The following is a 13,256-nucleotide window of genomic DNA, read 5'->3' as shown; positions in this document are numbered from 1 at the left end:
GACAGGAGGAAGAGGGAGGGGGCTCTGTAATCTGCCAATGACATGAAATTCAAGACGGTGCCCCATGATGAATGCGCACTATACTTCATATATTGCGTCGAGTACTGAAGACACAGTTTAAGATCAGGAACAAATATGCACATAGCCTCAAGATGGACAGACATTTACAATATGCCAAAAACGCACACGCGCACACACGCACGCACACGCACAAACACACGCACACACACACTTATCTCTTACTCTCTCTCTCTCTCTCTCACTCACTCTGAGCATCGTGTAGTTATTCTTGGAAGTTTGAACACACCCCCACTCACTGCAAAGGCAAAGGTAAGGACTATAAATTAGATCTCAACTTTTCTTTAAAAAAATATTCTCTCGTTTGTATTCTAGCCTTGTGTATATTGCATTCTGGCAGGAGATGAAAACAGGTTCTTTTTCTAGACAGAATGACTCGAGGCGTATGCACACTTGGCATTTTTGTTTGAGGGTGACGTGCATTTTTTAACACTTCGTTTTAATGCCCTGTGCAAAATATAGTCACACCTCCAGCCAGGATGTTGTCTTTTTATGAAATACAAAAACATTACTACCAGTGTAAATTCGTTTCCTTTATTCGATTGTTATTTTTTTTATTTTTTATTTTTTTTTTTTCCACGTGTACATTGTACTTTGAGTTTGTTAATCGTTTGTGTGAATACAGTACTCGTGTGTAATATTAAACGATCTAGATGGGGGAGAATTACCCACGCTGTCCACATGGGGGCAGCCTCTGAGTTTATAACACTTTTGCTCTTCTTCTCAGCCAATCAGAGAGCTCCTAGTTTTGCAGCTGTTCCCAAAGAAGCGACATTATCGGCTGTGCGCGTGGCCATTTCCGGTGTACAGCAACCAAACTCTTTCTACATTAGCCTTGTTTTCTCGTTTTATTTTCCAATGTAACGGACAGAGATAAATGAGTGCTTTCACTAAGATTTTCTGGACGTTTTGGCTGTTATGTGTGTGTTTTCATATTTGTTGTATTAGAGTAACAGCAGCGAAATAGTGGATGGTTGATCGGTGGGGTTTACATGATCTCCCCGTACTCCAGCTTCACCAAATATTTATTAGGTAAATACAGACTATTAATTGGTATGTTTATGCGCGTGAATACTTGTCTCGATGTGGTCTGTGATTGACACACTGGTGCCACGCCAAATGACTACGGTTTAAGTCAGCTGGGTCCAGCTCAGTTGGCGACATGATAAAGTGGATAGATGCACTATAATGACTACAAATTCTGCATACTACAGCAAAAAAAACCTCCAAGTATGATTATTACTAAACGAAACCCCCGCAACCGTCTGGGTTAAGTAATTAATATTCAGACATTCTCTGACTAAACTAGAGACATTTCTGAAATCTAACCAACAAAATTCATGGGAGTGAATCTGTTCCAGTTTTTTTGTTTTTTTGCCTCAGGGTCCCGACAAACTTTTGGCCCAGAGGCCGAGAACATCACTGGGAATATATAGAGAGACGACAATTTACACTCATATCGACAACTACAATGTGGGCAATAATCTTTAATTAACCTAACATGCATGTTTTTAAAATATGGGAAGAAGCCAAAGGACTGGGAGTAACCACATGCAAGAAAGGGGAGAACCTGACAACTGCTACACATGAGGAAGATGTGGTAAACACTAGCACAGTTCTGTCAGCTTTTAAATCGTTTCTTCGAAAATCAATGAAATAATTGCGCACAATTCTCCCGACTACATAACATACAATGAAAGGGATTTCTCATCCCATCATTATTCACTTCAGATTGTTGAGTCAATGCAGTGTAAAAAGAGTGACCATTTCCGTCAATGCGTTGTTATTCACTTCCTCCACATATTGTCAGAAAGTGATATCATTTTTGAGTATGAGCTATACAGCACACATCTTCTATCATCCCTAATCATCTCATTTGTATGTTCTTGGTTAAACCAGCGCCAGTCCTAGCAATACAGACATCATGCCTGCCGAAGACAAAACATCACAACAAAGTCGCCAGAGGAAAAAGAACAAAAAGTTCCGCTCCAAAGGGAAAAGCCCTGGTATCGGTCCCAATGCAGATCTGGCCGGTTCCATGGATGGACAACAACTCAATTTACCAACTAAGCTTCAGCCATTTCCTAATAGGCCATCAGAAGCAAAAATCAAAGTAGCTGAAGCCAAACATGAAGAGGAGTCATCCCGAGCGATATGTCTGCAAGTTCTTTTTCCATACCTGCTGGCTGGGATGGGAATGGTGATGGCCGGGATGGTGCTGGATCATGTACAGGTAAATTCATTCAAAACACTCCATAGCGGATGAGCTCCTCCGTTTGTGACCTCAGATAAGAAGGTTTTCTCCTTTATTGACCAACCTGGACCCCGAGAAAGCAAAATATATATTTTCAAAAGCAGAACAACCTTTCTTAGCAGTGGTTTATGCTGTTTCTGTGTTTGGTCAATGTCATGTCATTTGGTGTTCTTGTATTTTCAGCATCTCCTTAGTTTTAATTCATCTGAAAATTGTATTTTTCTGTACCTTTGTCTATGTATGTGCACGTGTGTGTGTGTGTGTGTGTGTGTGGTCCAATTTGTCCATCACCTCCCATCGGATTCTGATTACCATCTATTATCAGGCATTTGCTGGATATTTTGTAATGACCTGGTACATTTCTCATTCCATTTTCCTCTTCACTAATTAACATGTATTATCACACCCTTTAGAGCCGTCGATTGCTCACAGTCTGCGACTGATAATGGGTTTGGCTGAATATGTCCTCGGGTGGATTTCAAAGGACACATGGTGTCTGAATCGAAAGGACACGAAGACAAATAGATTTGAGCTGTAGCTGCGGTGTAACTGTTTTCTAGATCCTTTTTTATTGTATTTTTTTTTCACCCCATAGCTGATCATATTATTTCTTGTGATATTATGAAAAAAAATGTCTATTCCACCCGGGCACCTTAAATTAGAAAACTTGTACTATGAACAAAATGCAGTGGTTAAAAAATAACATTAAAAAAACAACAACAAACACAAAATAGATTTCCCGCCCATGCTATAAGATATTAGTTCAGCCAAACACTTTTTTTGGTCATAGGTAGGTCAGCATTTATCGTGGTCTAAACCACAGGTGTCAAAGTGAAGGCCCGAAGCCAAATCTGGCCCGCCAAATCATTTTATTTGGTCCGTGAAAGCAAATCAGACTTGTGAAATTTAATGATGCTTGCTAAAGTTAGAGCCAAAATTTCAAAATGTCGTATGTAAACCACAATAACAGTCATTATTTTTGACTTCTGATTTGAAAACTAGTTATTCATTAATTTGTTGTGCGCTCGATATGTAATATATGGAGGGGATTAAACATTCTAATGGCTTCCCCAAATTCGTAACGGCCCCGAGAGGAAACCGTAATTACAATGTGGCCCATGGCAAAAAAAATAGTTTAGGATATACTAAGCGATATATCATTAAAAAATAGTATCTACCACAAATGTATTTAAAAAAAAAATTGAAATGAACGAAAATAAGTGTGGACACTATATACAGAAGGTTGACCAAAACAAACAAACAAAAAACAAAAAAAATTAAGTAGGCATCATGTTCAGTGGAATATTACAGTCAGATGGTCGAAGTAGTCAGGTTGTGACGCAGACGAGTGTCGAGAAAAAGCAAGCGTCTAAGTATGTGCTGGTAAGCCTGTCATTGCCTTCCTGGATGGGAGATCCAGCCCCGCCTTTTCATGTGTTGCGTCACAGCAGAGTGGAGTGGAGGAGAGTGACAGAGAGCAACACCACCCTGATGCTGAACAGCTGAGGAGGAACACTGGAGCCAGTTATCGCCCCAGCTGCCGCTTGTGAGACAGGCAGCTGGTACAGCCATTTGGATTACTTTTTGACAGCACAGACCTGTTTTGTTGTATTTTCTTTTGCCCTCACTGAGAAAAACAAAGAGTGAGAAACACCGGATGGACAGTAGTCGAAACATTGCAGACTCATCAGACAGATTGGATTCAATTCTTCAACTAACTGTCAACAATATCATTTTTTGTGAGTGATGCGGCTGTGGTTCCGCTCAGGAGATCATAATGAGGACTAAATATAACAAGGACTGCACAGAAATCTGTACTTTTGCCATTTTTGCCAACTTTTTTTTTTTCGTGAAAGCCTGGTCAGCTTTTTACAACACTTAAGCAAGAGTTGGATCGTACATGTCGGGCAATGAGAGGAATTATTTTCAATTTGTGATCAATGGCAAAGTGGTGCTATTAAATGGATGGCCACTGCTGACTCACTTCTGGGTCACGGGTGCTGTGCATCATTTTATAAGTAAACTAGAACTCTGTGTCTTTAAATTGTAATGAAAACACAGATTTTAAATATTTTACTTACCCAAATTGAGTGGTTTTAAATTTTGAAAGCCACATAAACCGTCCTCATAACTTGAAATGCGTTGATGACAGAATGTAAAACACGTCACTTGGTTGTGATCCTTGATTATATATATATTTTAAATACTACAAATTATCATTTAATAACGTTTCCATCACTTTTCAACGAAAACGATGAATGACAATTTTGATCACATCACAAGTTGTAAATGACGATCCAGACTTTTGGGTGAGGCCTGGAGGTCAATGTGGTTGCTTCCACTCGCCAATCAAATGCCCAGACAATTAATTAGGAGACATTGAATCAATCTGTTTATTCATTTATTTTTACTTTGTATTTATTCATTTAGTGCCTTTATTGGTCATCCATTTCTCATAAGCTTTACAAGGTAAAGGATCCTGCTATTTTTGGACTTTTCATAACATCAAACTTTAATGACGGACAGACCGCAAGATCTTTGATGCTCATCGGTTCTCACCTTGGAGCTGAAGACATTTTCTCCAATTTCTTTCTTGCCTCCATTGTCTCAACTCCCAACTTTCACATTTCCTGGGATGTCACGACGTCATTTAACCTGAGATAACCCCCTTCACACAACATGGCTGTGACTCATCTCAAGCTGGAGCTGCGCTACCAGGGGAATAAATTACGTAGTGTGACATGGAAGCTGACACACTCGGAACACGGTTTTCTCCCCGAGCGCTCTTGGCTCATTGCGCTGCAGGTCCTGGTGCCATTCCTGGTGTCAGGACTCGGGTTGGTCTTCGCTGGTGTCGTCATGGATCTGATCCAAGTATGAAAATCTGTCTGATGACGCACACATTGGTTTGTGAGTTCTCACGGACCAAAACCTCTTAAAAAATCTAATAATAAATTCATTTATTTATTGGTTTGTTAATCAATTTGATTAATTAATTAAGACACTGCTCACTCTGTTCTCCAGATCAATCTGTTATAAAGTCGAATCGTATGTGAACAGTGTTTCCCATGGAAAATGTTAGGGCCCAAAATGTATCTAAATGCTAAAAATATTCCTCCATCCATCCACCTTCTGCCGCTTATGAATAAAATGTATTATTAGTCCTTATTATTATTATTATTGCCTATTGCCTATATTATTGTTGTTATTATTATTATGATAACTCTATGATAACTGCCATTCTGATGTGGAGCACCATTCCCGAATTTGTTCGGGTTTTGGGTTTTCTTGCGGGTGGTGCAGATAAAGCGCTGGTCAGACCTCTTGCAATGTTTTTCCCTTCCACGCGTTGGCAGTATTTGCCTTTTGTCCATGTTAGAGCTTTGTTACAGCTTCAGCTGCTGTTACAGTTATACATGAATCAATATGTATGTATTGTATTGTATTTCGTACAGCCGCCCCCATTTCATGCGAAGATAACTCCAGACCCATATAATTTAGGAATTAACTTTTTTGCTGATGAAAGAAGAGAGTCTAAGGTTTCTTACGCTGAATTGAATGTTTATGTAGTCCTAACACTCAATATGGGTCCTGTAATTTGAGTGAAAATGACATAAACCCTAGCACTGCAGTGGACACATTTTTCCACATCGTCAGGCAGTGAATTAGTTAAGTGTCATATGTCTTCAGTTTTTGAGAAAGATTCGCCAATCCACCGCGAGAATAAATAAATAACTAGTTTTCAAAGCTAATGAAGTATGAATCACTTTGTCCTTAGACATCCATCCATCTATGAGCAATGTGTATGTGCTGAAAAGTATTCTGAGTCAAAGTCTGCCAAGATATGCCATCATCTTTTTTTTCTCAATCCCCCACGCAACACTTAGTTTAACCGTTGGCTCCCTGCCGACACGCGACCATCAGCAGGAGCCGTATTGCTACCGAACCAGGCCGTCTCCCGATATAACCTCACAGTGTGACAGCGGTTGGCTGAATCCGCTCAGTCCCATCTCCCATTTCTCAAGTCGATATTGCAGTCTTGTTATGAGGATAACATGCATTTTTTTTACTCGATGACGTGTGCACGTTCACGTTTGTATTTAACTGCACATTCCCCCCCCCCTGCTTTTTCTCGATCACTTCTCCCTTGGCAGCTGTGGCGTTGCGTTCAATGCATCTATTTAAAGATCTAAACCCAATGAACCTGCTCAGTAGACTTGTAGTCACAAAAAAGGCAAATTCCAGACCGTACATCCTGTGCACCCGGCGAACCTTTGCTGTCACACAATGACCAAGGACGTGAAATCAAGGGGAAAAAAAGCGAGTATGTTAGTCGACTATCTGCAATGCACTTGTTTAACAACATCAGCTAGTCAGGAGGTTCATACGGTAGCTTTGGAGCCATAAGCATATTGTCTTCAAAATATCCCAAACTTCTATTTTTGAACCGAGGAATCCTCCATTTTTGTTCAATCCCCTATACCGATGTTTACCATGTTCATTTTCACGTGTGTCTTTCAGCACTGGGATGTGTTCAAGGTCATCACAGAGGTGTTCATTCTCGTCCCCGCACTCGTCGGACTCAAGGGAAACCTGGAGATGACCCTCGCTGCTCGCCTCTCCACTGCGGTGAGATAAAATGAGAATAGCTGTCTTTCCTAATCTAACTACTGGACCTCCTAAGAACCTGAATGATTTTGTACCACAGAGCCATTTAGAAATGAAGATATTCCAAGCCAATCAATAAAAATATGTTTTTGGAGCGTTGGTTGTTGGATTTTGAATGTTTATCTGAAATTAATCGTAAGCAGTCCACTCATTCAATGCAATGAACACATGGATGACTGTCATTATGTTGCGTGGACTTTTCTTTAGGCCAACACAGGACAAATGGATGACCCGAATAAGCAATGGACCATGGTGTGCTGCAATCTTGCATTAATACAGGTGAGCTATGGTGTGATTGGTTCAGGTTTGTCAACGGTGTTAAGGAAAAAGACAACCTTAGTTTTTTTTGTTTTTTTTTTTACACTTGTAGAAAATACAATAACATCTTTTTACATGTATATTTACACCCATGAATATGTTGTATATGTGTTGATCAATTCCCTATAATTATAATGTTTGGGGACCATTGGCCAAAATGTCTAACTACTACATTTTCAACTTGGGATGTTCTGTAACACTTTTTAATTTACCAGTACAAATCTTGGCTCCTCACTTCTAATGAGTAACCGATACCCCTGTTACCAATTTCTATGTAACCACTGACAGGTCACATGATTGAAAGACCTTCTGTTTAATTTGGACAACAAGTAGAATGGTCCAAAAATAAAAGAAAACTAACGTTGATGACGTTGAAAAACTCTAAGTATTTCATATCATCCGATATTAAGGAAAACATTGTTTTTGTTTTACCTACTTTTAAAATAAGTGTGTCAAACTCAGAATTGGGATGAGCATATATGAATACATTTTGGTCGTAAAACATTCATAATGTTAGCATTCTAAACAGACCTTTGCTTGCAGAAATTCCATCATAATGGGTATATGAGAGGACGGAAATGGATACAGCTCACTTAGAAAATGTTCTGTCTGCCATGCCTGCCATTTAGTTCCTGACAGCAAAATGGCTAAAAGCTCCTTGATAGCTGTGATTGGTATGTTTCCCCTTTGCGGCGACCCAATACTGTACCTTGAAAAAGGGTCCGGTACTTGCCCGATATCAATATCTATTGTTACTCGTCCATCCCAAATTGAAGCCATCAATGTCTTTTCTAATACGGTATTTGTATCACTGTGCACTCTCTACAGGTCCAGGCGACTGTCGTGGGCTTCCTTGCGGCTGTTGCGGCTGTGTGTTTAGGAGCAATTTCCAGAGGGGGGATTGAATTTAACCAAGCAGCTGTTCTGTGCGCGAGTAGCATTATCACCGCATTTGTGGCGGCTCTCTCTTTAGGTCAGAGAACCAAGACGAGCTGCTTTATCTTGCACCATATTTTAACCACACATATTTCAGGATACCTCGATATAAGTTCATTTATCGGTTTCATTTATTTTGACCAAGTCGTGTCATCAAACTTGCAACACCACAGGATTTCCCACCAAGATTAAAACCAGCATAATTTCTACCAGTTATTGATTGATGTCACGACCAAAATAATTGCACACTCAAAATTCGTTTCCTATTTACCCTTTACTGGACTTTCATTTCTTCTCTCTCACAGGCTTGTTGATGATTGGGGTGATCATTGGGTCCAGGAAGGTAGGAATCAACCCGGATAATGTGGCCACACCTATCGCTGCCAGTTTGGGTGATTTGATCACCCTCTCCCTGCTGGCTGGTGTCAGCAGCACCCTTTATGAACACATAGGTGAGGAAATACAGTTGGCAGACAGCAGACCAGCTCTGACCTGGGGAGGGGTGATGCTCGCTCAAGGGAAAGCTGCACACATTACTATCCCCCCAAAAAACAAACACATGGACATACAAAAAGTAAATAAAAGACAACATAAATAAATAAAAAATAAAACAATGAATGCAGAAAGTTTATAAAATGATTTAACTGACAGTAAGAAGTAAATTGGGAAAGAGCTGACCATGTTTGTATGATCACAATCAACACCATGTGTCAATTTTGTCTCTTGCATTATTATATTTCAGGTAGAATATTTATTTATCGGTTGTCTGTGCTCCACAGAGACATGGTACCTCTCACCCCTGGTGTGTCTAGTCTTTCTGGCTCTTATTCCACTTTGGGTGATGGTAGCCCGGCAGAACCCTCAGAGTCGAGAAGTTCTCTCTTCAGGGTGGCAACCTGTTCTAGTTGCCATGTGTATCAGCAGGTACGCAAATTAAAACACCACAGTCAATGTTAGATTCTTTTTATACACTTTTTAAAATCTTAGTTGTTACTGTAGAGGCGGAAAAATATTTTCCACATCTTTCTTCCAAAAATAGATTTTTTGATGTTTAGGGTTTTTTTTTCATTCTCAACATTATGTGCATTTCCAGTCTGGGAGGTGTGATACTGGACCAGACCGTCAGTAATCCCAGTTTTGAGGGGATGGCTGTTTTTACACCAGTTATCAACGGTAAGATAATTGAAATGATTAACTGACTAAAGTTGTCTGCGGATTTCATCAAATAATAATATGTATACAATTACCATTATTCTGTTTTCTCCATTACAAGGTGCAACTAAAGTATTCAGTTTTCTCAAAAGCCAACATTGCACCTGATAATCCAATGCGCTTTATGTATGGGTAAAAAAATCTGAATATCCTTAAAATAATATTTTAAATGTTCTGTAAAGCACTTTATAAAAGCCACACCACAACAGTGGTTAAGGCTATAAAGCTGTATTGTATTCCCTTTGGTGTGACTCTGTCTTGTGGATACATAATGAAAACGCAGCCACTATGTAGCTGCTATTCTATGTGTCTTATAATGTGGATCACCTTGTATATAGATGGCCACCGTTTTAAAATACACCATTCATTAAAACCGCGCCTTATACTCCGAAGCGCCTTACAGTGCGGAAAATACGGTAAATTAACGGAAAAAAATGAGACCAAAATAACTACATTAGATCATTACTCAAAAAAAGAATATTTTCTGAGTTTCTGATAAAGATACATTGGCAAAAGCTTCAACTCCCTTTTTTTCTTTTTAGTGATGTTCAAGAGTACGTATACCCGGTTCAACTGCGCTCATTGTCTGTCAATCATAGGAGTTGCTGGCAATTTAGTAGCCATTCAGGCCAGCAGACTGTCGACCTACCTCAATCTCTGGAGTATCCCAGGAGTGTTGCCATACAAGATGAGGCAGCATTGGCCCAATCCCTACATGACTTTCTTTTCCTCAGGTTAGCACCATCAAAATGCGTTGTGCATTTCTGTGTTTTCCAATTAGAAGCACTTAACCGTTCGTTCCAATACCTGAAGCGCTGAGTGGTATTCATATCTTTACAACTCGGTTTTATTTTTACCATCTGTCCTCTTACATCCTCGAGATGTGTTTGGCAATCTGTGGCATTTTTAGAAATGTAACAATGGGCTTAGCAGTCGGTGAAGTCACCAGCTGTCAAGAAAAATAGCCTTAACTCATTCACTGCCATTCACAAATGTATTAGGGAATTGAAAATATGAAAATAAATAGCGCCATTCCTGAATTAGTTTGGGTTTTTTATTCTTGTTTGGGTGCCAATAATGCGCTGGCCAGATCTCCGCCAATGTTTTCCCCCTCCACAAGGGGGCAGCATTTCCCTTTTTCCATGTTAGCGCTTTGTTCCAGCTTCAACTGTTGTTAAAGCGCTATATAAACCAATATGTAGGTATTGAATTGTATTTTGGGAAGCCGCCCTCATTTCAACCTCATACAACTCCAGACTCATATAATTTAGGAATTAACTCTTTTTTTTTAATGAAAGAAGAGAGTACAGTGATACCTTTGCTTACGAACACTTAAGCTCAAAAACTTTTCACTTTACGAACATTAAATTTGTGAGAATATAATCTTGGCATACAAACTAGTTTTCGGCGGACGAACCAAACCACACAGTGCCACGGTGGCTGGCGTACTAGTTCTCGGCAGATGAACACCTAACCACACGGTCAAATACCTAACCACACGGTCAAACAGCGCCACGATGGCTGGCGCATTAGTTTTCATCACCACCTTTCTTTGACTGCAGACATGGTTTGTTATCAAGTGGAGTACTTTTGCTATTATGGGACCGAAAAAGACCCCACCACAGGCTAGTGTTAAGCCGAAGAGGTCATAAAACAAACATTACGGTCAAGCGGAAGGAGATAATCGAAAAACACAAAGTTTGTGTTTGTGTGACTTAGCGTCCCAGTATGCTAAGTCAACCATTGCTACGTGTGGCTCAGGGTGTTTCTGTGTTGTTTAAGCAACAGTCTCAGGCAATAGAAGAGGTTGAAAAACTTCTGTTGATTTGGATTAACGAAAAGCAGCTAGCAGGGGACAGTGTGAGTCAGGGTATTATCGCCGAGAAAGCACGGCAACTTCACTCGGATATCATCAAGAGGCAACTACATCAACGGCTATCACAAAGGTAAATAAAACGACTTTATTGTATAGTACAGTTTATTTCTTTAATTACAATACAATGGTACATTTATTATACATAAAATAAGGTATATTTTGTGTAGTTTTAAGGCTTATTTAGTAGAAAATTATGTTTTATGGAGACCTGGGAATGGATTATTCTCATTTTTAATAGTTTCTTATGGGAAATAAATGTTTGGCCGACGAACTTTTCGCCTTAAACACTCATTCTGGGAACCAATTAAGTTCGTAAACTGTGGTATCACTGTATAAGGTTTCTTACGCTGCATTGACTATTGATGTAGTCTTAAAATTCAATATTCTGTGGGTCCTGGAGTTTGAGTGACAATAGCAAAAACCCTGGCACTGGAGTGGACACATTTTTGCACGGGGCATGAATGAGTTCATTAATGTGGTCTGAGCAAGCAACAATTGATAATGGTACAAATGCAATCAATGTTCATTGCAATGGATTGTGTCTTTCAAATCTCACAGGTTTGAACTCCAAGTCGGCTCGCGTGCTGCTGATGCTGGTCATACCCGGTCATTTGGTCTTCCTCTACTCCATCTCTTTGTTGCAGGGAGATGAAGTGGCAATCACGTCCGCCTTTGCTGCTTGCTACCTGTGCGCTGCTCTGCTGCAGGTACGTTCACACCGCATCGTATTCACGGTGTGGAAATAGTCTCTGCCTTCAATTTATTTGTCTTGGTATCTGAGTTCAAATCCCAACTCGAACTTTATGGGAGGTGTTTTCATGTGGTCATTTCATGCATGTTTGATTCATGAAAGACTAATTGCTCATTTGTGTAAATAAAAGGTTGTGACTGTTTATTAATTTTCCTTTCATAGATAGCTGCACCCTCTTCTGGTTGATTCAGAGTACTGAAACCATTAGTTGTTACTTCATTGGCAGTCTCATGAGTATTCTTAAGTTTCATGCACCCTGTAAACTGATCACATAGTAAGATGTTCAGTGTCAAAATCACTGTCCCTGAAAGGGTTAATACTGGCCTTGTTGACCTGTCTCACTTGACTCAACATGGCGGTAGTGTCACCTTCCCATTATTGCAGAATACCCAAATACACAATCACCATCCTGCTTCTGGGTTACAACTCTGATACAACCACCGATGCTTGGTAGTTGCTGGGTAGAATTCACTCTGATTCTTTATCGGTGTCCTGTTTTTTTTATCCTTATCTCTGTTTTTTATTGCTATTCTTGCTCTAGGTGGCCATCTTACTTTTTGCAGCCGACCTGATTGTTCGCACGATGTGGCGACGTTCGCTGGACCCCGACAACTTTTCCATCCCCTACCTGACAGCCTTGGGAGACCTGTTGGGCACCGGATTTCTGGCCCTGTGCTACCGTCTGTCAACGGTTCACAGTCAGCTGCTGTGACTCAGCTAATCTACCTCTAACCTCCCCCCCCCACCCCTTATTTCTTTTTAGATACATATCAGGACAATATAAGAAGGAAGATTTCCTGGACCCAAACACAGTTGGAAATGCTCCATAGTCTGTAAACAATCTATGTAACGTTTCCGTCTATGTTTGTGTGTTCTGTAAATAATATTTATTGACAGCAGTTTTTTTAAGAAAAGGGAGAGGCGGGGTACTATATTCATGAGTGGTGTCATTTCTTTTGCGTTATCTCTTCCTCCACTCTGCTCTTGCTTTGACAAGAAGTGAATCAACTGTGAGTATGAGTATTAGTATGACATTTGAACATTTGTTGGGAACTCACTGCACACAACACAACTGCTCAAAGTCAGATAACTTCACCGGCTCAAATCCTTTTTGAATGTTATTAATGTTTGAAAATATTTGGAAAGAAAATTTGTGGGATTTT

General features: G+C 40.0%; 1 protein-coding gene across 3 annotated transcripts in view; it reads left to right on the top strand.

Annotated features, from left to right (window-relative positions):
- Positions 1-12,832, top strand: part of slc41a3 (solute carrier family 41 member 3) — a 22,197-nt gene extending 9,365 nt beyond the window's left edge. The window contains exons 1-11 of one of the 3 annotated variants that reach the window (XM_089010838.1): positions 868-1,110; positions 1,978-2,311; positions 6,854-6,961; positions 7,208-7,279; positions 8,147-8,291; positions 8,560-8,706; positions 9,034-9,178; positions 9,348-9,427; positions 10,066-10,200; positions 11,901-12,049; positions 12,635-12,832. In XM_089010838.1, the coding sequence (XP_088866964.1) occupies positions 1,049-1,110; positions 1,978-2,311; positions 6,854-6,961; positions 7,208-7,279; positions 8,147-8,291; positions 8,560-8,706; positions 9,034-9,178; positions 9,348-9,427; positions 10,066-10,200; positions 11,901-12,049; positions 12,635-12,805 (1,548 nt within the window). In that variant the 5' untranslated portion in view covers positions 868-1,048 and the 3' untranslated portion in view covers positions 12,806-12,832. Of the gene's footprint in view, positions 1-867; positions 1,111-1,977; positions 2,312-3,783; positions 5,207-6,853; positions 6,962-7,207; positions 7,280-8,146; positions 8,292-8,559; positions 8,707-9,033; positions 9,179-9,347; positions 9,428-10,065; positions 10,201-11,900; positions 12,050-12,634 lie in introns of those variants that run through there. The other 2 variants (XM_089010855.1, XM_089010847.1) reach the window with 2 other exon arrangements.
- Positions 12,833-13,256: the final 424 nt, after the last annotated feature.

Source organism: Hippocampus bargibanti, linkage group LG01 (genome assembly GCF_051943395.1).
Source record: "Hippocampus bargibanti isolate YZ-2025 linkage group LG01, ASM5194339v1, whole genome shotgun sequence".
NCBI lineage: Eukaryota > Metazoa > Chordata > Actinopteri > Syngnathiformes > Syngnathidae > Hippocampus > Hippocampus bargibanti.
The sequence above is the reverse complement of the archived record's forward strand: the minus strand, read 5'-3'. Positions and strand labels throughout refer to the sequence as shown.